Genomic DNA, 22,908 nt, shown 5'->3' on the forward strand with positions numbered 1-22,908 from the left:
TTTAGAATGTAGTACACAAATCATGCCAGTATTTAAAGCATTAAGTATTATAAATAATCTGGTTGTAGAGAATAAGAAACACCATTAAGAAGTGTTTCCAAAGTAAATGTTACAAGCAGTATCCCTCATAATTCCATTTCTATATAAAGTATATAGAATATAAAGTACTAAGCAGTGAAATAATGTATTAAGTTGATATAAACCATGTAGTGTGTCAGAAATCAACACAGTGTATATAACTGCAGTTGCAAATGGCATGGAAAAATGTCAGTGTCCCCCAGAAAATGAAATTAGAACCTCAGAAGATGTGAGGAATTTATTGTAATGGCTTGAAGATATATAATTTTCTTAAAATCTGCAAATTTTATTGATGAGAAACATAATTCTTTTCAGAATGGGATTGTCACTATTCCAAAGTCAACAAAGGCAGAACGGATAGAGGAAAACTGCAAGGTAAGATTTGGTTAAGCACTTAAGCCTGGCTAACATCCAAGTAAGAGTTGTTAATATTTTGGGTTGCCTTCCCATTTTCCTTTCCAGTTTTGTACTGGGGTAACTCAGTCAAAATTGGCAAATGATGGTATCATGAAATGACCACAATGTAGGAAAAAAACTGTAACTTACAAATATCAGAAAAGACCTGGAGAGAAAATTACTGTATATAAATAAAAATCCACAGAAGACCATTTGTAGTTGATTTTTGTCATTAGTAGTTCTAGTTATTACCTGTCTGGTTATAGAACATCCTAATCTGGTTATGGTTACATTCTTTTTGTGATAGCCACATAGGTCAAATGGAGGGAGTTTGGATGTTATACATAACCGTTTATGAAAGCTTTAAAACTCACTTGGGGATAGCTCCAACATTAAGACCTTCCAAGGAAATCACAGTCCTGCCTGTCCTGACTCTTCCCCTGTCTTCTCCTTCTACTCAATGTTCAGAAAAGCATGAAGGGGCTGGAGAAAGAAAAGTGGAAATGAATGATAATTGGCAGTGTGATTCCTCCCCTGCACCTTTTTTTAATTTTCTTTTCATACCAAATAGTTTTCATTCATTACTTGCTTTGCGTCTCTATTTCTCTAATCTGCAAGAGTTCTTTCTTTAGGGTAGGTGAAACCACAACTTATTTCCAAAAATATCAAAGGGGTATGAACTACTGTGGCAAATCTAGAAGAAACTTTGCAAGAAGACATGAATGTTCCATCTGCTATTTTTATCCTTCTCTGTGTGTGTGAAGGTGTGAATCCATATACATGTAATGAGAATTTCTGCTGGTGGCCTGTTTGTACAGCTCAGGCTTTGACTGTTAATTCTGACATTCACACAGCCTTCTGTGGTACAAGCACAGCTGCTTGTGGGAACTAGATCAGAGAACAAAACCAGTTTGAAAAGCCTTCCTTGTACTTTAATTTTCTCCAGTAATATTTGAAATCTAGATTAATTTCATTTTTTACAGAGTTTACTCTATGGCACCACCAATTCATTTCACGCAACTCAGGGAATGTGTTACAATTCAAACTGTAAACATTTAAGATGGACAGAGGTGACAACTGGCACAGTCATTGAGTGTTGTTTATCACACCTCCCTTCTTTTTCTTTCCCTCATGTTTCTGTGTTGGCCTGTCTATACCACTTCTGGTCACACTGGTCCTCATTAAACCCTCAGTATATAATACATAGGGTTTCTAGTTCTGGGACTGCTCCCTGGTTTAAGCTTAAAAGGCTTGAAAGAGCACTGAGATTTGATTACAAGGATCATTCCAGAAAACTGTTGCTGGATAATGCAGGATGGGAGGAGCTCATTTGGCTACAGTTCAGGCTCCACACAATCTTTTTACTGAGCACAGAGGAGCTCTGACAAAGAGAACAGAAGCAACTTCCTGATGATAACGTCTCAATAGGACACCTGCTAAGAAAGCATTGGCACCATCATTCACATAGCAGGTATGGCCACAGGAGAAGGCAATGGCTGTAAGAACCCATGTTTGAAGACAGGTAATTGCTTTCAAGTTTGAGTTAGTACTGAGGCACTGTAGCACTTTTTCTGTATTTAGCTGATTTGTGAGAATTTTGTTAGAGTCATAGAACAGACAGACACAGCCTATGGCTTGTTAGCTTTTTGAATGTCCTGGTGCCTTCTAAAAATTCTCTTTGTCTAAAGATCTGAGAAAGAGAACTGTAACCCTCTAAACTGAACATTGGGATGTAAGTGAAATACTGAGCTAATTCTTCCAAAGGGATTTCTGTCAGGATAGTCCTATACCTACCTCTGGCAGTGACAATAGAGAGGGCTGTCAAAAACAGCTTTGATACTACCTTTGTCTTGGATCCTTGCCTGAGGCCAGAGTGCTACAAAACCATCTTAACATAGTCTGCATATAAAAATTAGTCACTAAAGGAGCAAAAGACTCAATGGAGCCTGTCAACTTGATGGAGTATTTTTCTAGGACAAAATATAAGAATTTTCTGAAAGAAAAATATATAAAAATTGGGCCTCACTTTTAAGTGAATATTGGTCAGTTAAATACTAGAATATCTCTGAGGTTGTTGATTCTCTCTGTGTTCATGATGTTAACTATATATGCATTCCCACAGGTGTTTGATTTTACAATAGCAGAGGATGATGTTGAAATTCTGAATGGAATGCATGATGGGAGACATGTTTCCTGGGATCCAACTTCTATTGTGTGAATCAAGGTTTGAGCTTTTTTTTGCTTTCTCGGGAATCAGTGAGTCACACCACGTAATTTTAATTCAGAGAAGGTTACAGTAAGAATCTAATCAAGATAATGATGTCTGCTAATAATGATGACTGATTTGAAATCCTGAATATAGGCAACAGACAAAAGATCTTTTTGAGGGTAACACTTTTGTACAACCCTCAGAGAGATTTTAGATTTCCATCTCAAATGCTGTTCCACAGTGCACTGAAGTCCATGCAAAGACTATTTATACCACAGACCCTTTATATATTAAACAGCATCAGGCTGTTTAATTCAAATGAGGAGATACTCCTTGAAAAATATAGGGCAAAAGTGCTACCTGTTAGAGTGCAATATAGGTATTGGGTATGAAATAATTTTTCAAATACTTTGAGAGATACAATATATGAAGAAGAAAAAAATGGATAAAAAAATGTTCATGACTTTATCATAACAGCATTTATGGTGTACAATAGACTGCACATCTCAATCAAAAATATAATTTAATTGCAATACACAATTTCTGAGGATCACCAAGAAAGTTTTATGCATATCACAGCATTACTATGGCATTGACTCAGAGAATTCTATGCATATTAGTTACTAGCCTGTAGATAAACCAAAGTAGAAATCTTTCCAGCCAAGTCCAGGCACAAATAAACTATTTGCAGGGCCAAGAGGTGAGCAAGCTCCAAGAGCCAAAAATACATCTTTATTACTAATTACTGGAAATTGGGGTGAGTTTTTATAGCTTTTTGTGAGAATTAGTTTAGATTTCATTTTGGGTTTGTTCAGGAAATCCCATTAAGAGACTATACAGTTCCTCAGATTTTCTTATAAAATAGGTGTCTCTATAGAGAGAACGAATATGGATAAATGTAGCTCACAGATCGGTTTTGAGAAATATGCCTGCCGAATCTATTGGCTTAGTATTCAACTAAGTCACACTGGTTTGATATTTTAGGAGTTCCTGTGTCTAGAAAGGTATGGAAAATCTGATTATGATTTATATTGTGTGTGGACTTCCTGAGGCAGTTTTCCCAGTGCTGTTCTGCTTTAGTCATATTGTGAAACAAAGCTCCTTAGCTTTTTTATCAAGAAGTGGCTTACAGCAATCACATGTTCTAGCCTGCATTGTTTTTCCTCAAAGTGTAGAGCTTCTATACAGCTTGGCTAAAATCCAGACAAATTTACCTTTTAGATAACAACTTCTCAGAATTATTGTCTAGTTTTTTTTCTGGTAAACTTGTCCACAAAAATTTGTCTAGATTTGCCTCTGGAATAGTTTCTATGAAAAACAAGATATTGTATGAAATGCTGCTCACTAATACCTTCACAGTGTGGTGTTCTGAGAAATATACACAATCTCCAGAGCAAGGTTATTTTCTAGTTTCAAGCATGGCCTGCAGTCTGAGTGGCTCCAGTATCTGGGAATGCCACTCTTGGTGTCTAAAAACAGCTCTGTACCTGAGCTCTGGCTCAGCTGTTGTGATGAGGGGTTCAAGAGTTTCAGGCAGTAAGGCTCATTTATAAAATTTTTAGGCGTTTCTCTTAGCTTTTGCATAAAACTGTGGCAATGACTAAGTGAAAGTTGGAAAGATTGTCCAGAAATAAACCTTTCTACCAGTGGCTATCAGCTAATACTGCTTTTGAAAAGAACAATGCCTTAGAAGTATGAAAAAAATGCAAACTGTGCTGTTGAGGGACTCCTTCCTTCACAGTGTATCTGAATCAATGAAACAAGGACTAGAAGTGAGTCATGTGCCTGATATTTCCTAAATACGGCTTTTGGCAGTGATGACTTTCTAAGAATTTACAAAACACAGGCTGGAGTTTCACCTCTAGTTCTCTCTAAAGAAAGAGACATCACATCAATATACTGCTTCAAACATAAATGATGTGTCAAAGGAACCAAGTATTTATGTTGGCTAGCAAATTCTAGCTCCAGTGTTACCAGAACAGTGTCACTTAGGACTACATGGTTAAAGCTCCATGCTCGTTGCAACACTTACAGGGTTTTGCACTTGATTCTGACTGACCACCTCCCTGTTCTGAGCTAATTGAAATTTAACCAGATTTTCTTGCCAATGCCCCACACAGGGTAGTGTGAGAATGGCTGTGAGTTCATTAATATATTTCAGTGTTCCTTCTGTCAAAGAGATTTTACAATGTTTTTGGTTTTTGGTGTCTGCACCTGCTTTTGCGAGAAAGGCAAGCCACCATTTTCTCAGGCTAGGTCATGGTTTCTAAGCAGTTCAGTGAGTAATGAGAGGAATAATCAGGAATAGTATTATTAAAAGAGCATTCTTCTTAAGGAGTAGCTGGGGCAAGTTACAGTTTTAATCTGCTACTTTTCTAATTATGTTCAGGGTGAATTGTTGTTGGTTCAGGATTTTTCTCTGTGGTGGGTTTTTTTCATTATTATTTTGTAATCTTTCCTAAAATTTCCATTGCTGCCAATTAGTGCCCTTAGAACTACAGAAGAGTTTAATTTAGCAATGTACTAAGTGAGGTGTAATTTGAGACGACATAAGATTTTAAGTGCTGACTCAAGCTATCTTTCTCCCAGGTGTGATGAGCAGTTTTGCACATTGTGCCTCACTAATAGCCATTGTTTCCTGTTAGAAGCTATAATTGCCCAAGAGACTGAAACCCTGTTATCTCTTGTGGCCTTGGGATAGTTCACTGAAGCCTCTTCCTTTGACTGAGGTATTCACAAATTTTACAGTTTGTTAATTTAGAATAATTGAGCAAGTCCTCTTTTACTTTTGGTGAAGTTGCAGAAGGAAAGACAGACTCAGTGGATTCATATTTTATGTTCCTGTCTACAACTACATTGGTATTATTCTGGCAGTAATAATTCTTAAGCAAGGGCTGCTGAAGAGTAAGTGCACATAACCTCATCTAAATAAACCTTTCTGAAGTACTTCCAACATTGGTCAAAGAAATAAGACAACTAATAAGAAATTGACAAGTGAACACTAACGAGATTTAGGAATAGCAGGGAGGAGTAATTTATGATAAGAGACATAGAACACAGAAGACCAAAAGAGTATAAAAGTTCTGGACATATAAAACCAGAAAGTTTATTTCTGTTTTTTATTTCTTCTTTGGTCAGATAGCCTAGAGGTGCTCATTTTAAAGATTTTGCTGTTTTAAACTCAGAATTTATCCCTCAAGTGAATTCTTGGAATTATATGCACATTCTTCTCCAGGGTTGAAATTCTTCCTCTTGTTCTTATTTCTGTAAAACAAACTTCCCCTAGAGAGAAAATTTGTTCACCTTTCTACAGTGACCTTTTTAAAGATACATCAATGCATCCATTTCTTCTTTGTAACTCATCGTCTTACCAGTAGGATCTGGGAATACACCAGAAAACTGAAGGCACTTTTTCTTCCCTATCATTATGTCATTTATGGTAGTGACTGACTGGGACACTCCTTTTCACTGTGTCCCAATAAACCATTATTTAAAATAAGATGCAATTTATCAGTGCTATCTACCTAAATGCAGTCAGCTGCCTTTGCAAGAGCTCTGTGACTCCTAATGGAAGGAAACTCTTGAAACAAATAAGGAAAAGAAAAATATAAACTAAAAGCCAGTGGAAAGGGTGAGGCCATTTTCTGTGCTGCCAAGTAGCTTCCTGCCTGACTCTGAGTAGCTCCTTCTCCTATTTTTCTTTTTTCTTTCTGGTTTTCATCTCTTATATTACTGGAGATGAAGACACCTAAAAATGTTTCATAGGAGAATAATGGAAATGGGTTTTTAAAGTGAATATTCAGGAATTTTTTTAATCGGGCTGCAGAAGTGTTTCTATCACACCTGTTCCCCCAACATGACTTCCAAGGCATTATTTTCTGAGTAGAAAATAAACTGTATGCTTTTGAGTTCACAAATCTACTAGGCCAAGCCGACTGCATAATATTCACACCTCTGTGGTTAACCCATACTTTTGAAAATGGGGGTAAAGGTGGTGGAGCTCTTGCTGCTACTGATTGAATCCAAAGCAACTAACTCTTTCCACATTGCCACACCCCTCCCAAAGCTTTGAAGCTCACCTCTCCCAATTGTGCATTGGGTAGAAATAACAGATAAGACAACTTTCTGATAATTTTTTTTGTGTTGCTGTGTTGGGAGACTTGTTCTGTACCTAGTTTTATAACTTTTGCAGCCTCCAGTAAGATGTGTGCAGGCTGGAAAGCAAATGTTGAGCGTGTGCCCTGATCCCCAGCGCTGTGCCGTGTGTCAGGCCGGAGCGGCTGCTCAGAGCCCGGCAGGGACAGGGACGGGCTGCAGCAGAGCTCATCGCTGTGCCCGGGTGGAATCTGTGTGACCCTGACAGTGGCCTGGCCAGCCAGTGCCCTTTGAGAAACATCCTGTAGTTGAGCTACTAGTGGGAAGTTCAAGAGTGTATTAGCAATTTTATCATCCTATTAATGATTGCTCCATATATTAGAGTGTGTTAGACTTTTGGGTACAATGATATCCATGCAAACTATTGCATGTCACTTTCTCAACTACTTCAATTCTTTCCCTTCAGACTTGAGCTTTTCCTAGTAATATATTCAGCTTAGTGGGCTAAAAATAAAGTGCAGATTCTCACAAAAATGTATCTAGTAAACTTTTTACAATTGCCTTTTTTAAAAAAAAAGGCCATTTAATTAATATCATTTGTCAATATCAAGCACTTAAAACCAGACCTCAGTTATAGAATCTAAGTTACAGAATACTAATACTGAAAAAATATGTGTGCTTTAATCTTTGCAATGTTCTCATTACTTTTTTTTTTCCTTCAAACCAGGTTTTTGATTCTAATCTAAAGAAAGAAGATATGGAATTTTTTAATACTGTGAATATCAACAGAAAATTAATTCATCTAACATACTCCCTGTGGAAAGAATAATTTAAAACCAGATTGTTCTAAACTGGAAAAGTGATGTAACCTGAACATTAATTAATTTTAAACTGAACAATAAATCTGAATTGTTCTCTTAGGCAGGCAGTATACTCAAGAATCAGTATAAATGGTTTGTAGTTACTCTTATGTTAACAAATTAATAAAATAATTTAATTTACTGTTTGTAGCTTTCTTACAGATGCAGAAATACCTTCAGTGTCTTTTTTGCTTTCTTAGAACTTTCCCGTATAGTCTCCCAGTATGGGTTAGTTATCTCACGATATTATAATTTTCTTCTGCCTGCATGTACTTCATTTAAGGTGTCACTGGAACCCATCTGAACACATTAATTAGGTGTATTTTTTTACTTCCAGATTTTGAAAAGTATTAATTACTTGAAGGTATGTAAGAGCATGGTACAATGTATGTAAATCTTGACAAATGATTCAAAATACGGAATATTTGTTCAGGGATTGCAGCAGAACAATGAATCCAACTTTTTTATTTCTTCCAGTCAAGAGAATTTTGGGGGATTCTGCAGGCCATTCTTGATATTTTCTTGGTGACCAAACCTGCAATTTGGTACTGTTTCACAGATCTCCTGTCATGCCCCAGCACTTCAGAGAGGATTGTCTCCCTTTGTGACCTAAGCTACATCGGGATGAATAAAAGTAGTTTTTGCTTATATGGACAAAGTCTTTTGAAAAGTGCAGAAGAATGATGTGTTGGAGAAAAATCCTTTGCTAATCTCCCTTGCAGGGATTGTCACTATCTTTTCAAGATGGATAGTGTTCAGACACTCCTCTGATGCAATTGTGAGCTGTCCAGCTGCACTGGGAGAATTGGGTCTGGTGGTGTCAGAGGCCACCAGTCTTTTGATATGCAGGCATTGGGTGGACCCCAGCTTACAGCTTCTTTTCTGACAAGATCAAAGCATTTTCCTGCAAGGAAATAGCTCTGTGACTAGCCATGTTTCTGCAATCCTGACCAAGCTAAGCTCTCACTGGAAGTTCCACAAGAACTTGGGTTGTCACACACAGTCAGTGTTATTTTGTTGTTGTTCATGCCATTCCCTATAATGTGAGTTTCTGCTCATCCTGGAAACTATCTAAGAGCATATACATACTCAGGATCCCTGTGAAGAATGTGTCTTTCTCTTTGTGCTAGTAGACATGTCACAGAGCATTTTTTTAACCAGTTTAGCCAGGTGAGGCGTCTGTTCTGTGTCAGGTTGGTGTCCTGATGTGCACAGCCTTTCTGCTGGCATTTGACAGAGACCTGCATTCTGGTTATTTCTGAAATGCATTAATAACATTGTGTTGTTCTTTCTCCTTATTCTGACCATGGGCAATTCCAGAATCGAGTTCTCTGAGGAGCCATGTATACACTGGATTTCTGTAGTAGAAGTGCAAGCTTCCTTATCAGTGGACACGGCACTGAGAAAGAGTTCTCATTCTGTTGGTGGCTTGTTTTCCTGGTGAGACTGGAGTTTAACCCTGGTTTAAACCCCCTTGCTAAACACTTACCAGCAACTACAGTTTTGGTAGAGTTGGCTGGACCAACCTGAGTAGTCCCATGTTTGTGTTTCAGTCCTTGTAAGCAGGTTAGAACCTGTGCAGTTGAGCTATGTTAACCTATCTTCTCTGAGGGTTTAGAAAGCCTTCAGTGCAAATCCAGCTGATCTGCCTCCATTTACCTGTGAAGAGTGAAGCTATGTTTCAGTTTCCTCAGTGCCAAGGTGTCAAGAAGGCTGTAAATGTATGTGGTCATCTAAGTTTAACGATGCCTTTTGTGATACAAGTACCCACTTTTTGGAATGGAACTGAAATTGCCTGCATATTTTGCCCAGTGCTGCACCCGTGTTGGACAACTCCCTGTATCACTATCGGTAAGAGAGGCAGATGTGAAGGACTTGGGGGTGCTGGTGGATAAGAGTCTGGACATGAGCCTGAAGTGTGAGTTTGCAGCCCAGAAAGCCAGTGGTATCCTAGGCTGCACCATAAGGACTGTGGGCAGCAGGTCAAGGCAAGAAGGGATTTTGCCTCTCTGCTCCGCTCTGGTCAGGCCCCACCTGCAGTGCTGTGTCCAGCTCTGGGGCTCTCAGCACAGGAAAGACATGGACCAGACATGGTCAGAGCAGGTCCGGAGGAAAGATGCAAATAATGATCACAGGGCTGGAGCACCTCTTCTAAGGAATGGCTGAGAGAGATGGGTTTTTTCAGTCTGGAGAAGAGAAGGCTCTGCAGTTACTTTCTTGTGGTGCTTAAGAATATAAAGGGGCCCTACAGGAAAGCTGGAAAGGGACTTTTTACAAGAACATGTAGTGTCAGGACAAGAGAATGGCTTCAAACTGAAAGACAGTGGGCTTAGTTTCAATATTGATAAGAATTTCTTTGCTGGAACAGGTTGCCCAAAGAAAGGGTGGATGTCCCCATCCCTGGAAATGTTCAAGGCTAGGTTGGATGGGGCTTTGAGCATCCTAACCTAGTGGAAGATGCCCCCACCCATGGCAACGGAGTAGGAACTGGGTGATCTTTAAGGTCTTCCATTCCAACCCAAACCATTCTGTGGTTCTGTAATTTTACACAGGCTCTGACAATTAATTTGCTGAATGTCACATCTCTGAGATGGTATCCTCTCAGCTGGTAGCCAATAGCCTGGACATGAAAGCCTGCACATCTGACTAATGAAACCCTGAATCATTCTATCCTTTAATTAAAGCATGTTCCTTTAATATGTTCCTCTTACTTAAAATTATGTAAAAATTATTTCCTAGAAGAAAATGCCTAATTAATGCACTTTTATTTAGTATTTTCTATGTATTAGATAAATAAGGGGGAAAGCTTGAAATATCTGGGGTATGTCAGGCAGTTGCAGGGGATACATATGTCAGCCTCAAGCATGATTTATCTCGTGCATTTTCTGACAGTTGTGACTTAACGGCTGCATTTTCCTCCAGGCTCTCAGGAGGCTAAATATCTTTTCAAGTTTCTAGCTTTGTGGTAGAAGAGTAAATGTCTGTTTGCCAGTGTAATTTATCTGAGTCATTCTGGGACGGGTGTGGAGCAGTTGAAGCATGACTATTAGCATAAATAAGAGAGGGACCCTCTTCCTGAGGGTAGAATACTTGTACTGTCTTTCAGAGGAAAGCTGCTTCCCCATAACAACTGCTACAGCTAATTGATGGGCACAATACTTTAAACTGAAAGACCCAATTTATTGCGCTTTGGCCTATTGTGATATTATTTTACATTTCAATTTGGAGTTAACAAGAGCAGAGCAAGGAAGGAAGAGGAAATTTCTGCAGTAAGTGCAACAACTAGAATATACCAGAGCTGGCATTTCACATATGCCAAAGGTGATTTTTCTTTTAAAAAGAATATACAATATGATACAGTGGTAACAGTGTTAAGTAGTTGCCATTGCCAGTTTTGTTTCTGAAAAAAATGCATTAAAAACTTTTCTTCATACTTTCAAACATAGTTGTTTTACAGCATCCTCTGAACATGCAGAGGTTAGTTTTGAGGATTTTTGGTTTTTTGGGGGGGTTATCGGTTGGGGTTTTTTTGTTTGGGTTTGTTTGGGGTTTGTTTTGTTTTGGGGTGTTTTGTGTATTTTGGTTTTTGTTGTTTTTTCGGTTTGGTTTTATTTTTTCATGTGGAAACACCAACACCTGGTGCTGTTTGACAGTGGCAGGAACTGAGTTTATCCCCCATGAGCCAGTTCTGGCTTCTTCCCCGCAGAGTGCAGCCTGGCACCATCCTCGCCCCATCGGGCTGCTGCCTCCCCGGGGGAGCCGCTGGTGAGTCACTGCGGGCCACGAGTGCGGGTGGCAGCCACCGGGCCTGCCACGGCAAAAACACCTTGCTTGTAGTGAGAAAATGGAAGAGCTTCTTTCGGGTGTTTCCTTAAACAGGACTTACACTGTCCTCTAAGAGGGGGAACGGAGGTAGCATACGGGACGCTGCCTTTGGCCATAACCTTTCGGGGGGCAGGAAAGCCGGGCGGGCGGGAAGCTGCCCCCGGCAGCCCGCAGGAGCCGCGCTGGGAGCCGCCGGGCCGTGCCAGCACCTCCTTCCCCGGAATGCCGGGTGCGCCCGGCGGCGGGAGGCGGCGGCTCCCAGGTCAGGGACGGCTGCAGCCCGGCCGCGGCGCCCCCCGGCCCGGCGGGGCGAGCGGGTCCCCCGGGGCAGCTCCTCGCCTCACGCCTTCCCGAGCCGGCCGCTGCTCCCCGCGGGCTCCGCACCAGCCGGGCACGGCAGCGCCGCGGCTCGCGGGGTGGGGCGGTGGGCGGGCTGTCCCGCCGGCTGGGCTGGGCTGGGCACGCAGGGAAGACACGGGAATCGGAAATGAGGGTGGAGAGCAGCAGCTACAAAACATTAAAACCACCGAGCCCCCTAGCCCGCCCACCGGAGTTGCTCCGCGGGCACGCAAGATGTGCGGGGCCGGTCTGGGCTCCGCGCCGCGCTTGAGCCAGGTAAGGCTCGGGGAGCCGCGGCCGCGCAGTCCCCGCAACGCGGGGACGCCTCAAGTCCCAGCGCTGCGGTCCCCGCTCGGCGCGACCCCCGGGGCCGCGACACAAACCAGACGGGGTGGGGAGGAGGCTACCTGGGCGCCGGCGTGCCCGGCTGCTGCCGCGTCCGGCAGAGGCGGTGCGGGACGGGAGCCACGCGCGCGGAGACCGAAGCGGAGCCGGAGCGCTGCGAGTCGGAGCCCCGGAGCCGTGCGGGACAGGAGCGGTGCGGGACAGGAGCGATGGCACTTTTATGCCCGGGAGCGATGCAGACCGGAGCCCGGGAATAGTGTAGGGAGCCGAACCCACTGCCTTGCCCCGCTTAGGCTGTAATTTAGCAAATCTGCCTGTTCTTCTTTCCTTGCCTGATATTATGGGTTTAATTATTTTTAAATGTACTTCTACAAAACCTTTATATGTAAAGGGGGTTTCCTCTATATGTGTATTACTTAATTATGCCCACTTCAAAAGCTTGCAATACTAGTTATTTAAATGCAAGGGGGTTTTTTGACATTCTTACTTTTAGATCCATGGAATGGGCTTGCTCTTCAGCTTAATTCCATATTTTTCTTGTTTTTCTTAACTTTTTACTGCTGTGGGCTTTGTAAAGCATATTCTTACTTGTATTTAGCAAGGGCACCCCTTAAGCTGTTTACAGCTTTGAGATGATTTCTTGTGTATATTTACATCAGTGAATTTACCACTGTTTGAGATGGCATCAGTAAATTGCATAACTATCCCCTTCCAAAGTGTATTCAGACTTTATTAATGGAAGGAGAATACGGGTCTGTGTCAAGTAATTTCTGTGCAAACTTTTGTACATTTAGAGTTAAATCTCATCAAGCAAGCCCTTTCCCATTTTTAATCTCTGCTGTTGTATTTCTCACTGAAGAAAAAAAGACTAGAACTTACTGCTGGAGAGCTTTGAGATCTTTTGTGCTGGAAGAAGTCCAGTAATACAGTCCTTGCTGACTCCAACTTGTTCAGTTCTGCATGACCGAACTTTTTTTGTCTTATTAGCTTTACCTATTCAATATAGCTAACCACCTTTTAAATGTATTTTACCAGCTGAATGAAACTGATTCATGTATGAATACATTTTTTTACTCTGATGTACAGTTAAAACAGCAGATTATTGAACCCTTTAGCATTTGCTACATTTTTAGTCTTCCTTCTTTTAAGTCTGGTTTTCATGCCTCTTGTTCTCAGGGCTGCAGTTTGTGAGGCTGTGCAGCAGTGTCGGGCCAAGGATTTTCGGGGCAGCCACCGGGTTTGCGGTTGGCGTCACCATCCGGCGGCTGCTGGGGGAGCAGTCCCCAGCCAGGCACCATGAACTCTGGCACCACTGCCCCGCAGAAGGTCACCAGCAACCCTACCAACACTGATGTCAACTATGTCATCAAAGAGCATTATAATTACACGGGAAAGCTAAATGAGAGTGTGGACACTGGAATTAAAGTGACGTCGGTGGTTTTTATTATCATTTGCTGCTTTATAATCTTAGAGAACATTTTTGTCTTGCTTACCATCTGGAAAACCAAGAAGTTTCACAGACCCATGTACTATTTCATTGGGAACTTGGCTCTTTCAGACTTACTGGCTGGTGTGGCTTACACTGCCAACATCCTGCTATCTGGACACAAAACCTACAGCCTGACCCCCAACCAGTGGTTTGTAAGAGAAGGCACCATGTTTGTTGCCTTGTCAGCTTCTGTGTTCAGCTTGTTGGCCATTGCCATTGAGAGATACATCACCATGCTGAAGATGAAACTCCACAATGGCAGCAACAGCTTCCGCTCCTTCTTGCTGATCAGTGCGTGCTGGGTCATCTCCGCAATCCTTGGGGGGCTCCCGATCATGGGCTGGAACTGCAAGAACCTCTTGTCCAACTGCTCCACCGTGCTGCCTCTCTACCACAAGCACTATATTCTCTTTTGCACAACTGTTTTCACTGGCCTTTTGTTATCTATTGTGGTCCTCTACTGCAGGATCTACTCCATGGTGAGGACTAGGAGCCGCAGGCTGACATTTCGGAAAAACATTACCAAAGCTACCAGGAGCTCAGAAAAGTCACTAGCCTTGCTCAAGACAGTGATCATAGTCCTGAGTGTCTTCATTGCCTGCTGGGCTCCTCTGTTCATCCTCCTTTTACTGGATGTGGGGTGCAAAGTGAAGACCTGCCCAATCCTCTACAAAGCAGAGTATTTCTTAGTACTGGCCGTGCTCAATTCAGCCACAAACCCTATCATCTACACCTTGACAAACAAAGAGATGCGGAGGGCATTCATCAAGATTTTGTGCTGCTGCACATGTCCCCCTGCAGATTCTGGGACCAAATTCAAACGGCCAATCATTGGGGGGATGGAGTTCAGCCGGAGTAAGTCTGACAACTCCTCACACCCACAGAAGGAGGACGGTGACCATCCTGAAACCATCATGTCTTCGGGCAATGTTACCTCATCTTCTTAGGAGTAACCATGGGGGTGTATTTCAGAGTCTTCCTCTGAAATGAGGGAGCTGGGACGCCTCCTGCTCACAGCAGCAGCGTTGGGCTGAGTGAGCAAGTAGCATTAGTTCTAATGAGGCAAACAGTGCACTTGCGAGGCTGGAGTTCAAGAAATGGGACACACTGTTCTGGCTTGAAAATCTTTTTCCCTGGAGCATGTTTTGTCTTTGCACTGAGGCAGCTCAGGATTGTCAGGCGCATTCATATCCTGAAATCTCCTTAGTAACTCTGAAAGACTGATGCCTTGGTGAAATGATGCCTGGTGTGTGTGAGAGAAAGAGAGAGGGGGAGGAGGGAAAGGGAGAATGAATATTTTTTTTTTTCCTGTGAGAAGAATGTGAAGTTTTTTCTCTTCACAGCAAACCACTGACACAAAGATCTTTCTGTACTGAATTTAATGGTGGCTCTGGTATTGTTGGTAAGAAGTGTGTTTGTTTAGTACATAACATGGAAAGAGATCACACAAATATAACTTAGACCACATACAACCATAATTGGCATAATTTTGCAGAGCTTTTAGTTAAGTCCTAAGGTTTTATTTGCAGAGTCCAAAGTCTTGGGGTTTTACTTAGCAAGATCATAGCTGTGAATTTTTGCTGTCAGTCTGTATTACATTTGAAGACCACGAGCTAGACTCTGAAGTTACTTTCGCCTGTACAATTCCATTGGCTGCGTCAGATTTAATGGAGTCACTCAGAATGGCATTTGGCCCCATATTTTGATTGCCTTTTTATTCTATAGCATTAAATAAACTGCATTATCGTGAAAAATGCAAGGAAGAACTAAACATCATTTCTCTTCAAGATGACTTGAAAGTCTACAAAATAGTATAAAATACTATTGGCAACAGTAGGATTTTTGCCTAAGCAAGAAGAGCTAAAAACTGAAGGGGTATTTCAGTGTCAGGTTCACAGTCTTTCCAAAAGTAAGGATCAGTTGGAAAATCAGAAAAGAGTACGTTTGGTTTCAGAAAAAATAAAAAGAAAGTTGAAGTGAAATGACTATAGATAAATGCACTTCCATAACAAAATGCAATACATTTTGGCACATTTTATTAATGTTTATAATTTCAGCAAAGATGTCTGTATTTTATCATGGAAGAAGTACCTGTCGTTAAATTGAATGTATTTGTTTTACAGCAACATTTTTACTTCTCTATTTTTCTAACCTGTGCTAATGGGGTTAAATGTGTACTATGTAAATAAGATACAGGAGTCTTCATGCAACTAGAGTATTACTATAACAAATGTGTATCTGGGATAGCTGAGAGCAATTGACTTATCTACAGTCATCAGCAACTCCTAGGACTGGTATTTTGTAAAGAAAATGTATTGCCTTTGTAGTAAAATTTCCAGTGCAATTAAACTGTTGGGGTTTTTTTTTTTCTGGTTTAAAAATAGTATTTAAAATGTTTCTGACTTTTATTGTTCAATTTGCACATAGCTTTATTGACTTCTAAACATTAATAAACTGATTTTTTAAATGATTTTATTATCAGATTGGTAGCAGTTTTGTACTATTGTGGTGGTTTCATACCAGGTATGGTTTCCACAGAAGTCAGTGAAAGAATTCCGTGATTTTAGTACGTGCTGGGATTAAGTCCATTCTGTGGGGACATAACGTGTGATGTCACAGGATTGTGTAAAATACAAAATTAATTTCAAACCATAACTTTCTTGTCAGCATATGCTGTATGGCTGAAGTACCACTAGAAGAATCTCTGCAGTAGCAATCCTTCTCTGACAGCCAATGAAGCGCAAACAGAAGGAAAACCAGACCATTGCTAGTTTTACCGTGACTGCCTAGAGTAGAAAAGTGAAGTGATTCACTTGTATCACCAATATAATTCATAAGTTCAATTCTTAGCTTATTGCAAAGGAAGTTTATGAAACGCAGAATGATGGCCTCAGCTGCGCCAGCGTTGCAGCTCCACTGGGTTGCCAGCAAAGACCCTGGCAGTGTAGTTGTTACTTCTCCCAAAGGTTTGACTTCCATTTCCTTTCTCCTGGCCATTCCCTCTCTGAATTACTTTTAAGTTCCATGGAGCTCATACCGGATGCAGTTGGAGAGTGAAGATAAACCTCACCTTCTCGTACCGCATGTCATCGCTGTGCAGAGTTTACTGTGGGAAATGAGAGCCTACTCACCGAGGAAGGCTCTGGGTCATAACCTCACTTCCTGAAGGAAATTCCAAAAATGCCCTGAAGACAAAAGAGTGGAAACAGGCTGGAATTTCTCTCCATCTGTCTGCGTATGGAAGGAATGATTTCATGTGTGCTCACTTCCTAGCCTTTTAAATACTGACCTGAGCAGGGCTGAAAAAAGCGTCAAATCTGTGTTTGTGTACAAGATAAAGTCTCTTGGCTCAGGCCTTCATTTGGGCAGGGATGGTTTACCCTGAGTGCTGACAGTCATGAGGGAAAGCACAGTTTTGTCCCAGGGATAAAGTCACTTCTGTGAAGAGCACCAAAACTGTATAAACCATAGAAGTCCAAGTTAAACCCTTGTGCTACCAATGAGTAAATAAATGTAATTTACAGGGATGAGGCAATGCACAGGGAAATCTGAATTTGTAGGGGTGTTTTTATCTGAGGGACTGGGACCCTTCTGCTCCTGAAGCCTTACAGGCATTAAGGTTGTTTGTCCCACACGTCTGAGATCCTGTGACAAGGGCCGAGCTGTGTCATAGCACGGTGCCACCGACCCCTTGTGACTACCACCCCATTTCTGTACTAGGAGCTGATAGCCCACAGGTGAGTCATTTCCCTTCCCTCTGCTGGTGTTTCTGTATCCCTTGCTTATCTCATCTAGGCACTGTGGGCCTTTGTGGAAAATGACAGTTTCCCTTGTGGAGGTGACTGTGTGATGGGAGCCCAGTTCTGCGAGGGAACTCAAAGCCCTACGTAATTCACGCAGTAAAAGATGTGCACGCCCTAGATTGTGGCACTGTGCCATGGGAAGCGTTTCCTACGCTCCTGGTCATGGTGACTGAAATCTGCTTCCTCCACAGATGCTCCACATGCAAGTAGACAAGATTCAGACAGGCAATAATAACTGTAATGAAATAATAGCATTAATAACAATAAGGTGAAAAAAATGAAACTTTGTCCTGCTGCTGGGGGGGAACCCTGCAGCTCCTCAGCCATGGCCATGCATTCCCATACACCAGCAGGTTAGGCCAGAGGTACTGCACAATTTTGAGGCTGCAGTGTAGAAAGCACCCTTCTGAGCCCTGGCCTGCCTTCTGTGTGCATGGAAAGGGCGTACAGCTTTGTCCTGGTGGTGGCCGTGTGACAAATAGGCAGAGAAAATGAACTGAGAACTGAAAAGGTTCATTATACCAAATGTCTACGTGAAATAGAATAGCCTGAATTATTCAGAGCAACCTGGTCCTTTGATGTTTATTATTTTTCCTTGCTGTTCTTCCAGTGCAAGGATTAGAACAGGGATAGAAAATTATCATAAAATCTGTCTGTTACTTCCCTGGCAACTCCCTGCCCAGGTATTCCTGTGTGAGAGCCAGGTATAACAGGGTGCATATTGAGCAAGAGAGGAGCTGCAGCTGGAATACCCCATGGACCACTCAGCAGGAACTAACCTTGAGCTTGCTGTACACCACAGGCTGCCAGGACTAAAACTAGAGAACAGAAATGTGTAAAAATACTGTTATCCGTCCTTATTTTATCCTGTCACCTAAGAAATACAGGGATTGCCCGACCGTAACATTTCTTAATTCCTAATCTGGCCCAGAAGATCTCAATACTGATTGCATTTTGTATGGGATGAGGCATTATCAGATGTCGTAAAAAGAGTCAAACTGACAAAGCATTCAAAAACATGGGTACTAAAACTAGAGGTATGTAACCTTCTCAGCTCTGAAATGCTGGAAATTCCCCAGGGTTCTGAAGTTTGCCAGAAAACATCTATTGTATTTCAATAATTCCCCATATGTTTAGTTGTTTTTTTTTTCTTTTGAAAATGAGATTACTTCAATAGAACAAAAGTGTCAAGATTTAAGAAACAAACAAAGAAACCCTAAACAAAATCCACCTAAATTAAGTTCTTATAATTTGCTTTCACACACTTTTCTAATCCAATATTTCTATTTACAGATGGAAAGAGTTTGCTTATTAGCCATCACTGGATTGATTCTAATAGAACCTTACTTCATTTTACACAGTCAGCAAGAATTGCATAGGGTCATGAAATCTCCCTTCAACTATTACTCTATGCAGAGGATTTTCTATGGTAATTAATAGTAATTAAATCCACTCTGCACACATGAGCTATAAGAGCATGTGGCGCAGTAACTTGTACAAGTTTTCTGATTAAATAAGAATTTAGAGAAATCTGGAAGCCAAGCAGCCAATATAAATGACAATATTATCCAAAAGATTGTTTGGGTGTGTTTGGGGGGTTTTGTTGGTTTGGTTGGTTGCTTGCTTTGGTTTGGTTTGAGTTTTTTTATAAGTTTGGAACATAATTAGTGTAGACTTAGGTGATCCACTGAAGAGAATGACAATGTTAAGGACCATGTCCCCTGCAGCACCAGGATGACTCAATCGTCGTGTGTCACGATATGAAACGTGCTATGACAGCAGCAGCAGCAGGAGCAGCTACCGGTGCACGTACAGTGCAGCACGGTACGGGAGCTGCCAAGCCTGCTCGTACTCCGATCCCCTCTCTGCTGAAAAGCCCCACACGGCGGCTGAGCGGGAAGTGTTTCCTTGCACTTGGAGTTTCCGTGCTACCTCCACAGGGCAGAAAGGCAGGAAATCCCATCAGCCACACCCAGGAATGCTTCGGCTTGGAAAAGTCCTAATAAAGCAGAGCTCACAAAGCTCTGTCAACCCTCTGTGAACCTTCCACTGAGCCCGGGGTAGCGGCCGCATAATGGAAACCTGATACAAAGGGCAATATTTATTTTGAGCTTTTGTGAATGATCTCTTGGAGAAGACTCATTTTTAGCTGCACGGTACATAAAAACAGCCCGTCAGAAACGTGTGTGACCCAAACCCCATTAAATATTAAGATGTGTCTGTAACAATTGCAGTGTTTATTCAGAATCACTCTGCTCAGCTAAAAGTGGGATTAAAATACCAAAGGCACAGCTTCGAAAACAAATGGACATTTGCAAAGCATTTGGAAAAGTCTAGAGGGAAATCACCAAATAAACACCTGGGTTAAAGTTATCTGCTGGGCTTCGTGAAATCATGGATGAATACTGTTTTACTACCTGGGGAAAATCTGGCGTGAATCATGGGTGACAGCTGACATTTACAGGCCCTGATCTGAGCTGTCTGCTAAAGGTAGTTTTGCTCTTAAACACAGAAACACTTGGCATAAGCCAAGACTTCTCGATTTAGCAGGATAGTGGTGTAAATTGCTGGAATACTCTCTTGAACAGATTCTTGCCCATACTGAGCAGCCAGAGATGAATAATGTGAAGGTGAGGGTGTGAATTACTTTAAGCAACAGAAATAGAATTTATATGGTGACACAGCATGTACAATAACAATTTTCATGATGTAAAAAATTCTATTTGGCACAAGAGTTTGATTGAGTATATGGGAGAACAGGTTTCAGGGATAATATTGGATTGCTGGGGGAGGGAGTTGGACTGCACTGTCATATTTTCCGCTTGAAATGAAGGAATCCTCTGTGGTAATGCAGACACAAAGCTGAGGATTTTGAGAATTTTCACTTGTGAACTCTACCCTTAGATCTGTAATTCTTCCTGAGCAACTCTGGGCAAGGTCTCATGAACCCTCCCACACAGAGATATGTATAATAGACACACAGGAATGTTTACAAGTGAATACTTTGAATTTTGTGGTACTATTCAAAGAGCTGGTATCTGTGTCATTTTGAATAAGGGGGAGAGTCTGCCAGGTCGATTATTACCCAGCTACTTGCAGTATTTCCTTGTGCTTTGATAAACTGGATGCTGCTGTATCAGTTACTCTAAGGTGGAAGGAAAAAAAAAAATTCTACCAACATGTGCAACTCTATCCTCATGTTTGGAAAAAGGATCAAGATGTTAGCTGGAAAACACGTTCTGATGAAGTGCTGAAAAACAACTCACCACAGCCTGCATTGTTATCTTTCTTGCTTTCAGGCGAGACACAACTATGGTCTAACGATTTCTGCTAATCTGGTGACCACTTCGATGCCTGTTGAACAAGGAATCCATGTGAGCCATTTCCCAAACGCCAGGCGCTTTTACATGTTTTTTATTTCCATCACAACTCCCACTTCTACTGCTGGTTTAGGCACAAGATAAGAAATTGCTTGCAGCTAGTGTGTATTTCTCTCTCATCTGTGTAATATGATCCATGCACCTTTTGAACCAATCCTCTATGCTGGCACAGAGACATTACTTCAAAGCAGCCTACAACTCCATTCCAAAAAGTATAACAACTTTTTTCCCCCTGCTGTTCTCAGAAATTCTATACATTTTGCACTTTATCAGCTCTTTTACTGTTTTTATATGTCATATCACAAATATTGTTTGAGAAAAATCTTCCAGATTAACCTTCATCTCAGAGACTTTCCATTCCCAAGCAAAAATATTTGAATTTTATTCTTCCAATAAATAACATCAGTGTGAGGGAGAGAGCTTGTCTGCACAACTAAGGTAATAGTGAAGGAACAGTGAATCTTTCAACTTGAAATAGTTCATCAGTGAATGTGGCTCTAGTCATGACTCTAATGATGCAGGGTGAAGTTTTTCTTTGCACCAAACTTGCTGAAAAATGCAGAGGCATTAAAGAGGGTTCAGAGGACAACAAAGCAAGGCGCTTTAATAGGATGAACTAACATAAAAGGCTCAGTGAGCAAAGCCTTTTCCCACCACGTTGGCTAGAACGGGGAAACACAATACTCAGCCCAGGAGCTAGGCTATGGAAGTATGCTGGGTGGTACAGAAAGAAAACGTTTTAAAACTCCAGACAAAAGGAGAGTCTGTCTATAGAAACCAGAACCAGTTAAAACATGTAAAGTATTTCAGAGTATTTTCTAAGTATTTTGATGTTTGAAGATTCAAAGTCCCTTAGTATTTCAGAATACAATTAAGAACAGTTGGTTTTTATTGTTATTTTATTTCTTTTCCGAACACGACTCCTGCACTTGAGCAGGGCTCTTTCCTGCGGATCCCGCAGTCACGCCGCGCCGGCCCCAGCTCCGAGCACAGGGCCCGGGCCGGCAGCGGCGGCCCCGGCGCTCAGACAGCCCAGCAGCGGCTCGAGGGACGCGGTCGGAGCGAGCACGACCTTCCCTTCCTCTCCGAGCCTTCCCCAGGCCGGCGCTCCACCGCCCTGCCCCCGGGCCCTTCCTGCGCTCCCCTCGCTTTCCTGCGCGCCCGGCCCGGCGCTTCCTGCGCCGCGTTTCCCTCCCCGGCGCTTCCCGGCGCTGTCTGGGGCCGCGGCTGCGGGGAGCCCCGAGCCGCGGCGGGGCAGCCGGCAGGACCAACCGACCCGGGGCGACAGAGAAAGCGCTGAAAATAGCTTTTCTCTTGGTGAGAAGCACATGAGCAAAAAGCCTGTGCTGTGAAGGGGAGAAGTTCAAAGGGTCTGGCAGGAGCTAAGCGCAGTCCCGGGCTGCGGGCGCTGCCGCAGCTGCAGCCCCGCGCCTCAGCCATGGAGAGCTGTCAGCAGCGCTCCGGAGCGCGAAACGCCGCCCGCCCCGCCAGTGCCGGCTGGCAGCGGGTGTTAAACCAAGCCCGAAAGGTGAGAAGCCAAGAGCGGCAGCTGCAAAGCTGGCCAGGCTTTCACAGAGGCAGTGTTTTCCTTGGTGCTTAAGTACTTAAAGAAGTCTGTTTACTGCAGAGTATTTCACAGGCGCACCAAATCACCCACCAGATCATCGGCCGGGCGCAGCCCGCGCCCCTCAGGCGGAGCGAGGCGGCCCCTGCCCGGCACGGGCAGTCTCTCCTGCCGGCAAGGGGGAGCTTTGTGGCCATGTGAAAACAACCAGAAGTCCCTTTTTTTTTTTTTTTTTTTTTTTCTTTTTTTTTTTTCTTTTTCATTTTTTTCATTTTATTTTTCTTTTTCTTTTCTTGTTTTTCTTCCCCCCACCGAAGTGCACTGCAGTCTAGGATGGTTCTTGAAAGCCCGGCAGGCCCCAGCCCGGTGCAGCTCGGCGCGGGCGCTGCGCCCTCCGCGGGCGGGGGCGCTGGGGCTGGGGCCCCGTGCAGGGAGCCGGCTCAGGCTGGGAAGGGTCTCTCGGGCCTCGTGTCCAAGAGGAAGGAAGACTTCTGGTCTAGCTTGATTTGTCCCCTCACACTATGA

The 22,908-nt window shown here is 42.6% G+C and overlaps 2 protein-coding genes across 3 annotated transcripts in view; both read left to right on the forward strand.

The window, feature by feature from the left end:
• The window catches only part of LOC110477491 (putative oxidoreductase ZK1290.5), a 53,349-nt gene extending 37,243 nt beyond the window's left edge, over positions 1-16,106 (forward strand). Inside the window, exons 6-8 of one of the 2 annotated variants that reach the window (XM_085585936.1) lie at positions 394-453; positions 2,597-2,698; positions 13,324-16,106. In XM_085585936.1, coding sequence (XP_085442062.1) covers positions 394-453; positions 2,597-2,692 — 156 coding nt within the window. In that variant the 3' untranslated portion in view covers positions 2,693-2,698; positions 13,324-16,106. Of the gene's footprint in view, positions 1-393; positions 454-2,596; positions 2,699-7,505; positions 7,781-13,323 lie in introns of those variants that run through there. The other variant, XM_021543287.4, reaches the window with a different exon arrangement.
• Positions 13,444-16,106, forward strand: S1PR1 (sphingosine-1-phosphate receptor 1). The gene has a single exon (XM_021543291.4). It carries the CDS (start codon positions 13,444-13,446, stop codon positions 14,581-14,583), a length of 1,140 nt encoding a protein of 379 aa, XP_021398966.1. The 3' UTR covers positions 14,584-16,106.
• Positions 16,107-22,908: the final 6,802 nt, after the last annotated feature.

Source organism: Lonchura striata, chromosome 8 (genome assembly GCF_050655825.1).
Source record: "Lonchura striata isolate lonStrDom1 chromosome 8, ASM5065582v1, whole genome shotgun sequence".
In the NCBI taxonomy this organism is placed as follows: domain Eukaryota; kingdom Metazoa; phylum Chordata; class Aves; order Passeriformes; family Estrildidae; genus Lonchura; species Lonchura striata.

Coding starts and splice junctions, on each gene's coding strand:
- S1PR1 (XM_021543291.4), top strand. CDS start 13,444: ATGAACTCTGGCACCACTGCCCCGCAGAAGGTCACCAGCAACCCTACC.